The sequence below is a fragment of the Myodes glareolus genome, chromosome 1, assembly GCF_982192425.1.
Source record: "Myodes glareolus chromosome 1, mMyoGla1.1, whole genome shotgun sequence".
In the NCBI taxonomy this organism is placed as follows: Eukaryota; Metazoa; Chordata; class Mammalia; order Rodentia; family Cricetidae; genus Myodes; species Myodes glareolus.
The window spans coordinates 106091893-106106664 of NC_142026.1; the positions used below are offsets into that span (position 1 = coordinate 106091893).

The window sequence follows — 14772 nt, forward strand, 5'->3', positions numbered from 1 at the left end:
AGTTTCCATACCTTTAAATGGCTTACATTTAGAATAAAAAATCAGAGATACAAAACATGTCAAAATTTGTAACCTGAAATGCAGGGTTTTTTTTCTCCCTTTTCCTTTATCCAGATACAAAATAAGCCCATTTTTGTCAGAGAGTTTTTATATTTTCCAGTGCACCGTTCTTCATCACCCGAATGCAGTCTGCCTCAGCCCACTTCTACCGTTCTCCTTTCTGGAGGGACTTTGCGTGTCACCTCTTGATCACGATCCTTTCTCTGCCTGGTGTCAGCATCTGACTTTCTCTGTAGCTCTTTCTGGCAGGAGCTGGTTATATGGGCACTGCTTCTTAAATTATTTTCTGCTTCATTTCAAAGCTGTTCATACCTCACTAACATGTCATTCTAATGACTGCTCTCTGTGGCATAAAGAAACAGTCCATTATTATAACAGACAAAGTTTGAAGCTCAGCTAACCTTTTAAAATGTATAAGTAATGAAATAATAAATTACTAAACCCGGTGTTTTAAAAATCCTATTTTTAAAAGAAAGATACGTTACCTCATAAATCTTGTTAAGGTGTTCTGCATGAACATAGATAAGGCCACTCCGTTCTTTGAATAAAAATAAATATAAGCACAAATAAATATTACATAAGAAATATTTTTAAAATTCAGAGTTTGAAAGGAAACAAAGTCAAATTTTTTGAAAACAGACATCTTCATTTTGTACTGTGAGGAGGAACCGTAATGTTGCTGTATGTGCTGTTCTCCCAGGGCTTGACCTCAGCATTGCACAGGGTGAGTCAGACAGTTCCTGAGTTACTCTCGTTTCTCACTAATGTGGCAAAAGTTCTAAAAACAGCAGTTTAAGGAAGAAAGGAAGGGTTGATGGCAAAACAGTTTGAGGATCTAGTTCATCATGGCAAGGAAGACGTGGCAGCAGAATCCCAAGACAGCTAGCTGGGAATACGGCTTGCTCAGTCAGGAGGCAGTGGGAAACGGCATTACTTAGCTTGTTTGCTCTTCATTTGTACCAGGATATGCAAGTGTCACCTGCATTTAGGGTGCTCTTTCCACCTAATTGACCTAATCCAGAAAACCCCTCATAAGAATGCATAAAGGTTTATTTCCAAGGTGACTCTTCAATCCCATCAAGTTGACACCCGAGACTGACCACTGCAGCTTCCTGAAGTGGAGCACCACTCAGTACTCGGGAGAAACTCGAGTCAGACCCTCCTTCTGCTACCTCTAGGAAGCCACGTGTAAAGAGAGAAGGTATAGTGAGCTCTGGGATTTGTACTCTAAGGCTTTGAGTCTCAGATTTTTCACAAACTCCATGTTTTCTCATAGGAGCCATACCTTCTTCAATAGAGTATAATCTGGCCTTCAGCCTTGTCTCAAAACATTTTAATATTCTCATTGTCCTGCGCTACCATCTCGCCAGCAAGAACCACGCGGTACACATAGGATCCTTTTGCAGAAAAGCTTTATGTCTCTTGGGAGCTAGAGCATAAGCCACATGGCGGAGACCCAGATAAGATGGAACCCATCCCTTATATAGGAAACAGACCCTGCTTTGGACGTGTCATTCTTTGATTGGTCAACTGCTCCCAGTCCCAGGTGATACCTTGGGAGTAGTGGAAAAATACCAACATGTGTGAGCTTTCTAGCTCACCTGGCGGTGCAGCGCCATCTATGGTGGAGAGTGTGGTTGCGGCCTTCTACAAATGGCCTTTCCTTCCTGTATACCATCTTCTCTTCAGCATCACACCTGTTCCTTCCCTCTGGTCCTCTCTTCCTAGGAACATTCTTCACTCCTAATTGTCTGTTGCTTGGTTGTTCTTCTGGTGTGGGAGAATTGTCTATAATCTGTCAATCATATTTTAAATAAATGCTGATTGGCCAGGCAGGAAGTATAGGCAGGAAAACCAGACAGGAAGTAGAGGTGGAGCAAAGAGAACGGGAGTATTCTGAGAAGCAGGAAGCTCCCTTCGCCATTCCTACCCAGATCACCGAAGAAGCAACATGTGAGCTGTCCAGCTGGAAAAGGTACTGAGCCACATGGCTAACACAGACAAGAATTATGGGTTACTGTAAGATGTAAGAATTAGTTAATAAGAAGATTGAGCTAATGGGTCAATCAGTTTATAACCTAATGTGAACTCTGTGAGATTTTATTTGGGACTTGCCGGCTGTGGGGTACCGAGCAGGACAGATATCCCAATAAGCCGGCCCTCATGTTATAAATGGTGCCCACGTGGATAACTGTATCCATAGAAAGCCTGAGAAAGCTTGGGAAAGAATAGAGTAAAGCATATTTTCTTGGTAGCAGCAATTTCTCGGGTCTGCTCCGTTTGCTAGAGGATTAAATAAGCCTCTCATTTAAGAGAGGCTTCCTGACTCAGCTTTAGCTGCAAAACCCTGCAGCTCTTTTAAGAGGTCCTGCCACAAAACACTTAAACGGTGTTGATGAAAACCTGAACACATGCTTTTCAGGTTTTCAGCCGTAGCAGGAAAAAAGCTGCATCGTTTTAAAATAACGACTTTCTGGATCTACCTGCCAGGGCAAACTCTGACTCTTTCAGGCAGGCAGCCCAAAGCACTTGAGTATGGTCTGTGAGCAGAATTCTGCAGCTTGTTTGCTGTCAGGGACCTTGAAATGCCATAGAGTTGTGGCAATAAAAATGGCTACATCCGGGACCTCCGCCATGAGGCTGGAAAGCTAAGGAATGGGCTGAATCTAGCCATCAAAGCCACCGCTTTATCCTCTCCATAAAGACTCATGTGGTCAGAAAAAGAGAGATATACAGTAAAGAGAGATTCAAAGATGAAGAAAACCTCTAAATGTTTTACAGTGTGTTAAAAATATATGCAGGCTAAAAGTTAAAGTTCTTAAAGTTAAAAAGAAAGAGAGTAGTTGGGTGTGGTGGTACACACCTTTAATCCCAACACTTGGGAGGCCTCTTTCTGGAGGCCAATCATTTAAATGGGGTTTGTAAGCAGCATGTTACAAACTGCTTACTGGCTCAACATAGACCCACTGCATACTTGGAACTGGGGTGGTGTGGGTAGCTCAGAGATAGTGAACGGACCACTTCCACCATGTTGGACTGGGTGGGGGAAGCATGTAGTGCTGTAATTTCCCTAGCAATGCCACCACTTAAATTCATAAGAAAGGCTTAGCATTTTAAGAAGCACTGCTTGTCAGAAAAGGATTACAGATATGCAATAAAGACATATTCAGACTTAAAAAAAAGGACCTCTAAATGGGTTACAGTGTTGGATAAATGTATGTAGGTTTGGGAGAGAGAAGAAAAAGAGTATAGAGAGTTGGGAAAGAAGTAAATGGTTTTTAAAAAATAAAACAAAATCTTTAAAGAGACAGAGTACAAATAGTCATAGATTAAAGGAATAAAGATAAATATTAGAAATTAATAGAGTAAAAAAATAATAAGCCATGCAAAGATGGAAAATTTACAGAGTCTGGATTATGTATGCTATTGTATTTTCTTTGAATTTTTTGACTGCAGAGAGACATTTGATTCTGGGGATTGCTAAGCCAAACCAACATATATACTATATAATATATATAGTATTATATATATCATATATAGTATTATATATTATACTATATAATATATACACACATATATATATGTTAATAGATAATCATCTATAATAGTCAAGCTTGTAGTCATGTTAGTTGAGTTTTCTAGATATACAAAGATATAGTTCAGTTAGAAAAGTATTCTTCACATCTTTCAGAGACCTTCAGAATATGGCCTTTAAAATGTTTAAGAAGTTGGGACTTTTCTTGACAGTGAGACACATTTGCTTCTGGCAGCACCAATCTACTTAAAGAGTAAAATGGGCATCGAAGAGGCTCCTTATGGAGTTGTTTATCCATTTGGGCAAGAAACTGCTCTTGCCTGGACTGCTTGATGGTATGCTGTATGAACTGGACATGCAGGACTCACAGACAAATGACTGCTGTAGTTGCCTAAATAAGGTGATACAGTTCTTCGGGGTTCCTACTTCATGAAAGTCTGCCAGACATTCTGCAGCACACAGAAGAAAGTGACTGACAAACTGCCAGAATAGGTGGAACTGTCTATGAAATTTCCTGCTTCATGGAAAAGTCTGCCAGATACTATGGACCCATAGGCTGAAGATGGATGCCGCAATGGTACAGAAGAACTTTGGGTGACTGTCCAGGCAACAAGATTCTCTGTCTTTTCTAGCGTTTTTGAAGTTGCATACAATTCACTTCCTGTTTACTTAGGTAATATTATATCCTTCTGGAGTCTTTGACGGAGTTGAAGAATTTATAGTAAAAAGTTTTCCTTAGTTATGCTAAAAGATAACGTAGATATAAATATTGTAACTGTAATTCCTGCTTGAAAACTGTTTTTTTTTATATGAAATTTTACTATCCTAAAGTTAAAACCTTCCTTTTTATGTGAACAGAAAAGGGGGGGGGTGATATGGGATTCTGCTCTGTATTCTGTGATTACCATTAATGAATAAAGAAAACTGGCTTGGCCTGATAGGGTAGAACAGATCTAGCCAGGGAAACCTAAACTGAATGCTGGGAAGAAGAAGCCATGGAGCTGCTGCTGGAGACAGGCATGCTGGAGCTTTGCTGATAGATCACGACCTTGTGGTAAGACACAAATAAATGGAGATGGGTTAAATTAAGATGTAAGAGTTAAATTAAGATGTAAGAATAAGAAGCTAGAGCTAATGGGCAAGGAGTGATTTAAATAATATAGTTTCTGTGTGATTATTGCAAGAGTCTGGGCAGCCTGAAAACAAACAAGCAGCCTCTTACAACACAATAGAACTACCAATACCAATAATTTATGAAATTTCTTCTCCCTCCTCTTGTACACCACTCTGACATGTAAAAGAAGTGCATATCTAATGTATGCAACTTGAGTTTACAGTAATTCAATTATCAGCACCTATTCAGGTTGCAGATACACCCATCACTTACAGTATTTTTATTATTCCCTTTATCATCAGTGTGGAGTGTGTGTAGAACATTCAATGTAAGACCCACAATTTATGAATATACTATAGCATTGCTCATTATAGGCACTATGATAAAGAACTAATTTCTATCACTAATTTACCTGTATAATAGAACTCTATTTCCCATATTCCCTCCTTAGTACCTGTCAAACACCATTCTACTCTGTGTTTCAATAAGCTGCTCTATTTGAGAATCCACATATGAGATCAGCATGAGATTTCACTAGTAGTAATCTTTATACCAAAGTAATATGCTCAAATAAAGGGCATAGGATACACATATGGAGAACTCTAGATTATTTTTCCAACTGTTTCACAATCTTAAGATTATTCTAAAATTTCATTTTTTTACGAAAAAATTAATCAAATTAGAAAAGAGATGTGGGGGCACTACTGGGAAAGGAGAGTAGCAGGAGCAATACTGAAAGCAAGAGACACTCATCCTCAAAGCCACCAGCACAATCAAGAGTGCTCCTCTCAGACCACAATGATGAGTCCTTTCAGCATGTCAACCCAATTGTCTTTCAGAGATCCTCTGTAGGTCAGACATCAACATTTATTTGTTTTTCTATATTATTTGCCTTATAAATCTTTATAATTTCTCACACAGAAAAAAAAAGAATCAAAATAGAAACTACAGTTAGAAGGCTAAGGAGTATGAGTTCTGACAACAACCACATAGGATGGTGTGCTGGGAGCAGCCTCGGCGCACAGCCTACATACTTGCCTCTGGAGTGGAGAGTGCTTTCACAGCATTCAGATCAGATCCTGAGCAAAAAGTACTTTTTGCCCCATGGACAATGAGGCCTTTCCCTTCTGTCCAATTTTCCAGTTCAATTACTCTTTCCAAAAGTTGTAGCATCATGACACCTACCAGATGAAAGCAAAAATATGAACAGATATAAGAGATTGATAAAAACAGAAATAGTATCATGTCCAGTAAGACTACCAGGACATATACTCTACTACTGTGTATCTACTGTGTATCTACTGTGTATCTACTGTATATCTACTGTGCATCTACTGTGTATCTACCGTGTATCTACTGTGTATCTACCAAATGCCTAGTGTGTGACTGTAAGGATAAAAGTAAAATGCTGTGGATTCCCAAGTGGCTGCAGCAGGCCACCGACTAGTCCTGGCACTGGCCAAAACTGCCTTTCATCTAAACTGAAGATCTGCAGACATAGACAAAATCGCTGGATCGACAGCCTAGCTGCTCAGGTCAAGGTAGGTCTGTCTTTCTACAGATTTCTTAGCCCACAGGATCTTCTGGAGCCTGGCAGACTCTGCACTAAACAGCAAAGACAAATACGATCTTCAGTGTCCATGGAAGACTCTGAGGAGTAGTTCTAGGTGCCAACCAAGTAAGTTCTCTGTCATTTTCTAATCAGTAACTCAAGTAAAATTTTATCCTTCTCAAAGACCTCTGATGTAGTTTGACAGCTGAGAGGTTTTGTCATTTAAAAGGACAACCAAACAAATTGCAGTAAATTACAAATACAGGTTATTAAGGTGTGTACCTGCAAATAATAAAGGTGTAAGGACAAACACAAGTTAACAAAATTCTCTCTCATGCTGCCTTCCACAGTCTTAAAAATACTTTTCATTATGCAAAAATATCTGTCACAGTCATTCTAACATAAATATGCTACTGTTTATACAATATATATGTCTAAAACTTCTATTTTCACAAACTCAAAGAATTCTTGTGAGTTCCAGGGAGCCGAATTGAAGGATCCACCTTAAACAGGTCAGATACACCCGCCTCAATTCCCTAGTCCTATTTTTCCCCCCTTTACTTAACTTTGTTCTCTGTTCTGTCAATACCTTAGACAGGTGTAAGAGAGACCAGACATTTCCATACCACAAATACCAGACAGAAACAAACAGACCAGCTACGCCTGGATATGACCAGCACCCAGCCTTCTCAGGTTCCCCCGACAAAGACGACACCCACAAATAAGTAGGAAGCAGTCTTGAGAATCCTTTAACCTGTGGGATCTAACCTCCTGCCTTTTTATTATAAAAAAGGGATGGGAATGCAATGATCTATCCTGTCCCTTTAAGACAAGCCCTGCCCATTCCCTCCTCCATTCACTGAGGCAGGCAGATCTTCCTTCCTGCTTGTAGCCTGACTCTCGTCCTTTTCCGTCTCCCTCTCAAAGAGCCAGCTTCTGTCTCTCTCTTCTCTTCTCTTCTCTTCTGTTCTCTTCTCTTCTCTTCTCTTCTCTTCTCTTCTCTTCTCTCTCTCCCTCTCCCTCTCTCTTCTCTCTCTCTCTCTCTCTCTCTCTCTCTCTCTCTCTCTCTCTCTCTCTCTCTCTCTCTCCACTCTCTCCTCTTCTCCTTTTTCTCCTTCCGTTCCATAACCCACTAAATAAATATCCAGCTTCACTCTGCATGGTGGACTTATCCAAGTCTCTGTCTCTTACCTGCTGTGCGGCTTCCTGCCCAGGACCAGCCGGCGGCCAGCTGGAACCACTCAGGGATCCTCAGCATTTTACTTTTCCCATTACACTGATACAATGGAATATATAAACAAGGCATATAAAATAGCCCCACCTTAAAATTTTAATTCATTAGTCTATATAGCTTAAGAAATCAGACAAATATATTTAGAAAGAAAAATAAAAATGATCATACATGTCCTAGGCATAGAAAAAATAGAATGTATAATATTGGATACAGTGATAAGAAAAAATTGCTTCTTATAGTAAAGATAGCAAATACACATTTCAGTGAACAAGCTCAGTAAGTTTGATGAGCATAAGATGACTGTGAGATTTTTATGATATAAAGGGTATAAAAATATAGGACAAAGTGATTCTAGCTCTCTTCCTAGCAGGACTGACAAGATTTTAGTTAGGTCTAATAAATACATAATAAATTAAAGACATGGTTGACAAACTGACATGCCTGAGGAACGCTGTGAAAGTGTTTCACAGGTCTACCAGAAGTCAAGACAATGATTTACGTCTTAGATCATTATGGTGATATTGTTACAAAATTCTTTCACAATAAATTTAACAGCCTTCCTTTAATAATAAATTTAAAATTGGAAACCGCAGAGAATGTCATCTGAAGATCTAATGAGTAAGCTGTATCTTTGCACATCTTTGGTTATCTTCCAGGGTCATAATGTCTTTACTACTCTAGATAAGGGAAAACACAATTAGAAGCCAAAGTAAAGATCGTAACTGCAGGTTATAACTTCCGGAGAATCTACTGTTTCCAAGCCTTGCTACACAGATCCCACTAAGATAAACAGACTTATTTTTGAAAAAAAAAATCCACAAGGTCAATAATCACTATTCTTCCATTGGAATTGTTAGATCAATGTTATACACTCACAAATAACTAATAAAATAATCCTTTCTAAGTATGATCTACTTAAAATGGAAACTTCTCAAGAATGTCCTATGTGCTTAAAAATATTATTGCATCCAAATTACTTCTAGGTTGGGAGAAACCAAAGTGCACACAGTTAGTGTAAGAATAAATCAATCTATACAAATATACATCTTCAATTATGTATGGTATTTAAGTGCCTAAATAATAATGGTGTCCATGAATATATGAAAAAAACTATACTACTAGTTAATTTTAAACTCATTCTTTTGACTTAGAGCAGTAAGCCTAAGAATTTGAAGGAGATCTTACGCACTAAAGGGCCTTAGAGTGTCCGCTTTGATTAATTTTAAGCAAAGGCACTGGAGGTTCACTTATCTTCCCACCCAAGCTAACAAAACACCTTACGTAAAGCAGCTGTGCTTTTACTTGTTTTGCACATTATGCATCAAACTAATACTCCCCTATATAACTGAATATAAACAACTACCACTGTTAATTATATACAAATTTTGAACACTCGAAATGTGGGTGGTCAGCTGAGATATGAACTAAATGTAATAGCAGATTTCAAAGACATACTATGAAAATAAAAGGAACGTATCTCACATGTAATTTCGTGTATGTTATTTTGCAGAAAATATTTTAAAGCATTTATGTTTGATATACATAGAACCAAAATCTTAGAATGTCTTATCAAAACTTAGTTTCTAAACTAGCTGAATAGTACAATAAAATAAATAAATCTAACGCTACAAAAATTCCTTGCTAGGGACATTTTCATCTTCATTTAAACAATAAAAAATGTTTACAAAACTCCACAGAGTTGCTGTGTGGAATCTGTGATAGTTACTTTTCTCATTGAGATGTCAAATTCCTGACAAGAAACAAATGAAGAAAGTAAGGCTTTACTTCAGCTCACAGCTTATGAGGGCGCACACCATCACGGCAAGGAAGGCATGAAATCACAGGGGGTGGGGGGCGGCAGTTCTATTTGGTTTTGCTTCCTAAATGATGGCTGCTAGAATATTTACTACTACACAGGAATCTCATTTTTAATTAATATTTGCACTCATAATTTAAAAAATCAGCATATGCACAACTACAAAAATATTTCTGGTTCACATTTTCACATTACAGTCATTTACACACACACACGCACACGCTACAAGGAATACCAAGACTTTCAAGGATTTTGCCACCATGGCCGGGCCCGAAAACTACAATAGCAGGCTCTGACTCAGTGTCACTCTCTCTCTGGAGAAGGGACCTCTGTACCTGAGAAGGCATTCATTTTATTGGGGTTGTTCAGAGTGAGAATACCAATGCCATTCTGCTTCTTCTGGAGGTCAACGGAGCCGCCAGGAAACTGCGCCAGTATCTTTTTCACTTCCTCCTCGTGGAAGCCATGGGATGTGTTATAAAGTGACACCCCCGTTTGTAACAGTTTCGTCCTTGCAGACAGAGACGTAGTCAAAAGACTTTTTGCCATTTCTAGAAAAGAAAGAAGTATGAAATTGCTCCAATAAAAGACTCAATTTTATTTCTCTACCATTATGTCTGGATATAATAATAAGCCTTTCTCTTGAATTGTGAAAACCTCTCCAAAGAAGGTAGATTCCATTTTAAAAAAAAAAAAAATTAAGACATGGCCTGGTTAAGTAGGCCAGGCTAGCCTATATCTCATTTTCCTTCAAGGTTCCAGCTTTCCTAAGTGTTCGTCCATGATGGCGTGGACTTTCAGAGATAAAGCTGCCTTTGAGTCATTCCTGCTCCTATAAGTAAAGCAATGAATGCACTAGTTCACCAAGGGGGTACTTAAAGGACTGTTACGGTGGCCTGTCATTGGTTCTCAGTTTGGACTTAACTCTCCCTCCCCCAGGAACAGTGTCTTACAACACTTTGTGTGTGTGCATTTTTTTTATCAACTGTTACAGATCTTTTATTCTACTGCCCACAGCTTTCCTAAGGGCTGTAAGCTAACAAATCTCACATTTCTAGCTCTGATTCAGGCCTCATTTATACCTGGATATCCCTGTAATTCAATTGGGATATTCTGAAATTAAGATTTTTGTAATGCCTCTCTACTATCAAAAGAAGTACTCCCAAAGCTTTCCTTGATTTGGCCTTTACTTAAAGCTTGCATCTCTTCTCTCATGATCACCCCTCACATATATACATACACATACATATACATACATGGACTCAAATAACTAGAGTCTCATAAATATATAATATGCTAATTATCCCCCCCTTAAATTATTTTTCCTCCTTTTTTTCTGACCTGGTACTTTAAAACAGAATTCCTAAGTTTCCCCTAAAACCAAGCAAACATGTTACACATATTAGTAATTTCTGTTTCCTCTAACAAGGCAAATGGATGTTAAGGGTTAGGACTAATACACTCTTAGATTTAGAGGTGATTTACCAATAAAGAGCAAAAAAAAAAAGTTTGTAAATTTGAGGGAACCCAGTCAAGATCTGTATCACCCTAAACATTTCCATTTGCAGAGAGAGACTGAATTTAAGATCTCTGCAGAAGGCCAATCAAGTGTGCTAGCTTCTACTGGTACTGCTGCTTTGCCTGGTAACTCTATTTGCCTTCACTTCCTCTCTATTGGCCAGTCTTATTCTCCATAATGTCCTTCATACTTTGGGCAAAGATACATTTACTCTCTCATGGTAGGAAGGCCACACAGAGCAGCTGTCAAGGTTCTGCTGGATCTGCTTCTGACAAAGCAAAACATAAGCTCTCAAGGTCATAAACTCAATTGAAAAGTTGAATGGCCTACATAGCCAGAAGGAAACCTAATGCATTTACCACTTTTACATGGGCTGTGTACTCTGCAAAGATTTGGTTTGCTCCTGAGTATAATCGGGTATAAAGAAATAACTCAACTAAGAAATTAATTTGGAGCAAAAGTTCTGATCTTCCCCACCCTGGTCATAATTCCAAAGGAAAAATGCTAAGAAAACTTAACCAGGATTTAGATGACCATTTAAAGAATATTAATTTGTCTGAGTTTTTATAATGGTTTGTTTAGGAAAAAACAAATTAATGGATAAAATATAGAGGCTTAAAATCATTGGTATTTTAATTGTTATTATAGGCTTGCCTACTTTATCTCGATATATTGTTTTGCTCTCCAACATCTGGGGACTCTAGCATGATTAGTATTATTGCTATCAGATCACCCCTCTTTACTTTTAAATCACTGAACACTTAAATTATTTATGTAATGCATTGCTTTGTCTCATTAGAAAACCTTAACTTGTGAAATGGACACTTTCCCAAGAGGAGCTTCTATTATGACATGTACTCATTCTAATTCCATCTTTTTCTCTCCTTCCTTTATTCTGTGTCTCTCCCAATACTGACCCTGTTTCCTGGATTCCTTTCAGATTCCCTGGCTGTACCAGAGCAATTCACAGTACAGCGTGAGCCTGCTAGACCCAAACTTTGGGACCCCAATTCTAACAATGTGATAATAGCTTTTTGTGCATACATTCACCCCGATTCTAAAGTCACAAACTAAAGTGTGCCATGGTCTGGGCTGGAGAAATGGCTCAATGGTTAAAATCGTTTACCTCCCCCCAGAGAACCTGAGTTTGGCTCCCAGCTGGTAACTCCTGCTCCAGGAGACCCAGCCCTCTTCTGACTTCCCACTCTTGTGCACATAACCTGGCCACTCCACAGATATAATTAAAAATAAGTCGGTTTTAAATGTACATGATGGCTAATGGTGCTAAGATGTTAGACATTAGTGAATTAGTGCAACATGTGAAAATTCAAGTAAAGAGTTTAAGATTCAGGTGCTGCCACAGATAAGACACACATAAACAACCTACATTTGCTTTACTCTTGGCAACACAAGGCAACGAAAAGTGGGCAGTTACAATTTTATAAAACATTTTTCAGTGCAAAAAACTAATCAAACCGTATCATGTGGGCTGTTCTGCTGTCCTAACAGGGAACAGATTGCTCCAGCTGAGAAAGCTTTCTGCCAAACCACTGGACAGCTGAAAAGGATATCCCTCTGGTCATCTGGGACCAAAGGTTTCCCTCGCCAATTCTCCCACTAAAAGTCCTTCTCTATTTAACCCCACGCTGGAATCAGTAACTTGGGCTAGAACGTTTACATAATTCCATATTTAAAACATCAGAGTAAGGAAAGAAACAAACAATAAAAAATCAGAAGGTACTTTATATTGAAATGTATAACCTGTTTCTCAGGTTTTCAATTTCATATTCCTTAACTCTCAAGTCCCACTACATGCTACCCACACCTCTCCCGCGCTCACACCCACCCAAGAAAGTAACTTTCATTTCCTCATATCTTATGTTTTGTCATCCTAAATTTCAGCACGTATGATACTACAATCTTTTGTATTTTGGACAGTTATACCAAATCATCTCCTCCACTTCCCTAGTCTGCATGAAATCCCACCTGCATTACCAACATCTGTGATCGCATCAAACACGGTCCCGACTACTTCTGACAAATTGTCCTGCAAAACTTAGTTGCCAAGAGAGCACCTGGAGTGCTGGGAATACTTCCTGGCAAATAATTTCCTTAAAACAAATTCGTAGGCTTCAGGACTTGACCACACTGGTTTTTCTGACTCACCCCGCTGCAACTTTGTCTCTCCACAAGCCGGTTTGCCTTTCAGGAATGACGTTTATTGACTGCTCTGTGTGCCCCATCAGATCATTAGCTAATCGGCTGTCAAGTAATAGTCCAATGAGGTGACCAAAAACAAAACCAAACCGTTTCGTTGCCCTGCCCCTTCTTCCTCCATCCACCCCTGAGATTTCACAATTCTACCTGTCCGTTCCTCCAAGGAGAATACTATTTCTTCACACTAAGTCTCCGATTGGGCTTGCTCTGATCGCTAAACCTGTAGCACCCAGAAGAAGAGACAGTAACACGTTCTAGAATTGGACCCAAAAGTTAGGAAAATAAAAAGTACTGATTTTACGCCCTCCAGAAAGCCTTTCCCGGCAGTAATTCCTCGGGGATTTGGACAAAAGTGGGGAAGGGGTAAAAAAAAAAAAAAAAAAAAAAAAAAAAAAAAAAAAAAAAAAAAAAAAAAAAACAAAAAAAAACTTTACTAATACCCGCTTAGTGCGGTTGCTCCTCCTTTGTTGTTAAAAGGTTGGCTTCAAACAAGTATGAAGGCAATGCTTAAAAGAAGCAAGATAATTTAGTTCACAAGTAGACATTAGATAGATCCAACTGAACATCACCTAAGTTCTCGGGGGGGGGTTCCAAAGTACTCAGAACTCAGCTTATTGATCTGATTCAAATCTCCTCAGCCTTTGAAATTGCCGGCGTCGCTGTTTTCCCACGATCTCTGCAATACGCCCCGGAATCGCCCCAGACCCACCTGAGCCGCTCCTGCACTGCCTTCAGGAGCCGGCAGAGGGCAACGCGCCTGCGCGGCGACCCGGTGCGCAGCCGCGCGCTCCTCCGCTCGGGATTCGCCGGGCAAGGCGCTCCTCCCCCATCACGCCACACTGGGTTCCGGGCTTCTCCGGGGAGCCGCGCTCCCACGCAGGCCGACCGCTGCTGTCCAGGTTTACGGCCCCAGAGCCCCGGCGCTGACTTCCCCTTCCGCTTTCTTAAGTCCCTCTTCCGCTCCTTCCACTGCGCGACCCTCTTCCGCTCCCACCCAGGCTTCCGGGACTCTGGCCAGCTGACCTGCTTCCGCTCCTGCCGGGAGCCTGCTCACACTGGAGCCCTTCGCTAGCCAGAGCCCCTGGACCATCCGAAGGAACTCCCCGGCCCCGGAATACCCATCCGTTCCCTTCAGATTCCCCCAATTTTCTAGAACTTATTCCCCGAATGTCGCGACGTGGAGGAGGGACGTGGGTTTTTCTGTGGTTCTTTGCTGTAGGGTTCAGACTAGGGAAAGGAGACACCTAGATGCTTTCTACCCTGTTTGATTGCTAACCTAGGAAGAAGAGAAAGGGAGAGAATGGCAAAGGATACCGAGCCTTTTTAGATTTAAGAGTTATTGTGGGCAGTATTATGTCGTTAGAAATGAAATATTCAGTGAATACTTGTGACATGACATGTACTATGGCATGTGCTCTTTAAGGACACTAAGCTAGAAATCTGTACTGACCTCTAGTTTTATGGCACAGGCTGTAAAGAAGTACTTCGGAAGCCAACCAAAAGGAAAGGAGCTTTTACTCCACATTTTATCGTTTGTATCATTTTATCCCAGAGAATGGACTCAGATTAAATCCTAGGTAGATGATATCAAAGGTAGATTAAAGTGACTGAAGCATTTTAATCAATAACTTTGAACAGTAGGGGGATGTCTGTTCCTAGTTGAGCAGATGCAATTGGGATGTTCTGAGAAGACAGTCTGAGCTAAATAGAGAAATGGAGAAAGTA

The 14772-nt window shown here is 39.9% G+C and overlaps 1 protein-coding gene across 3 annotated transcripts in view; it reads right to left on the minus strand.

The window, feature by feature from the left end:
* Positions 1–13898, minus strand: part of Echdc1 (ethylmalonyl-CoA decarboxylase 1) — a 29663-nt gene extending 15765 nt beyond the window's left edge. Inside the window, exons 1-4 of one of the 3 annotated variants that reach the window (XM_048425555.3) lie at positions 13757–13898; positions 9647–9862; positions 5748–5890; positions 546–598 (exon numbers count right to left, since the gene is read on the minus strand). In XM_048425555.3, the coding sequence (XP_048281512.2) occupies positions 546–598; positions 5748–5890; positions 9647–9860 (410 nt within the window). In that variant the 5' untranslated portion in view covers positions 9861–9862; positions 13757–13898. The other 2 variants (XM_048425556.3, XM_048425557.3) reach the window with 2 other exon arrangements.
* Between the last annotated feature and the right edge of the window lie 874 nt (positions 13899–14772).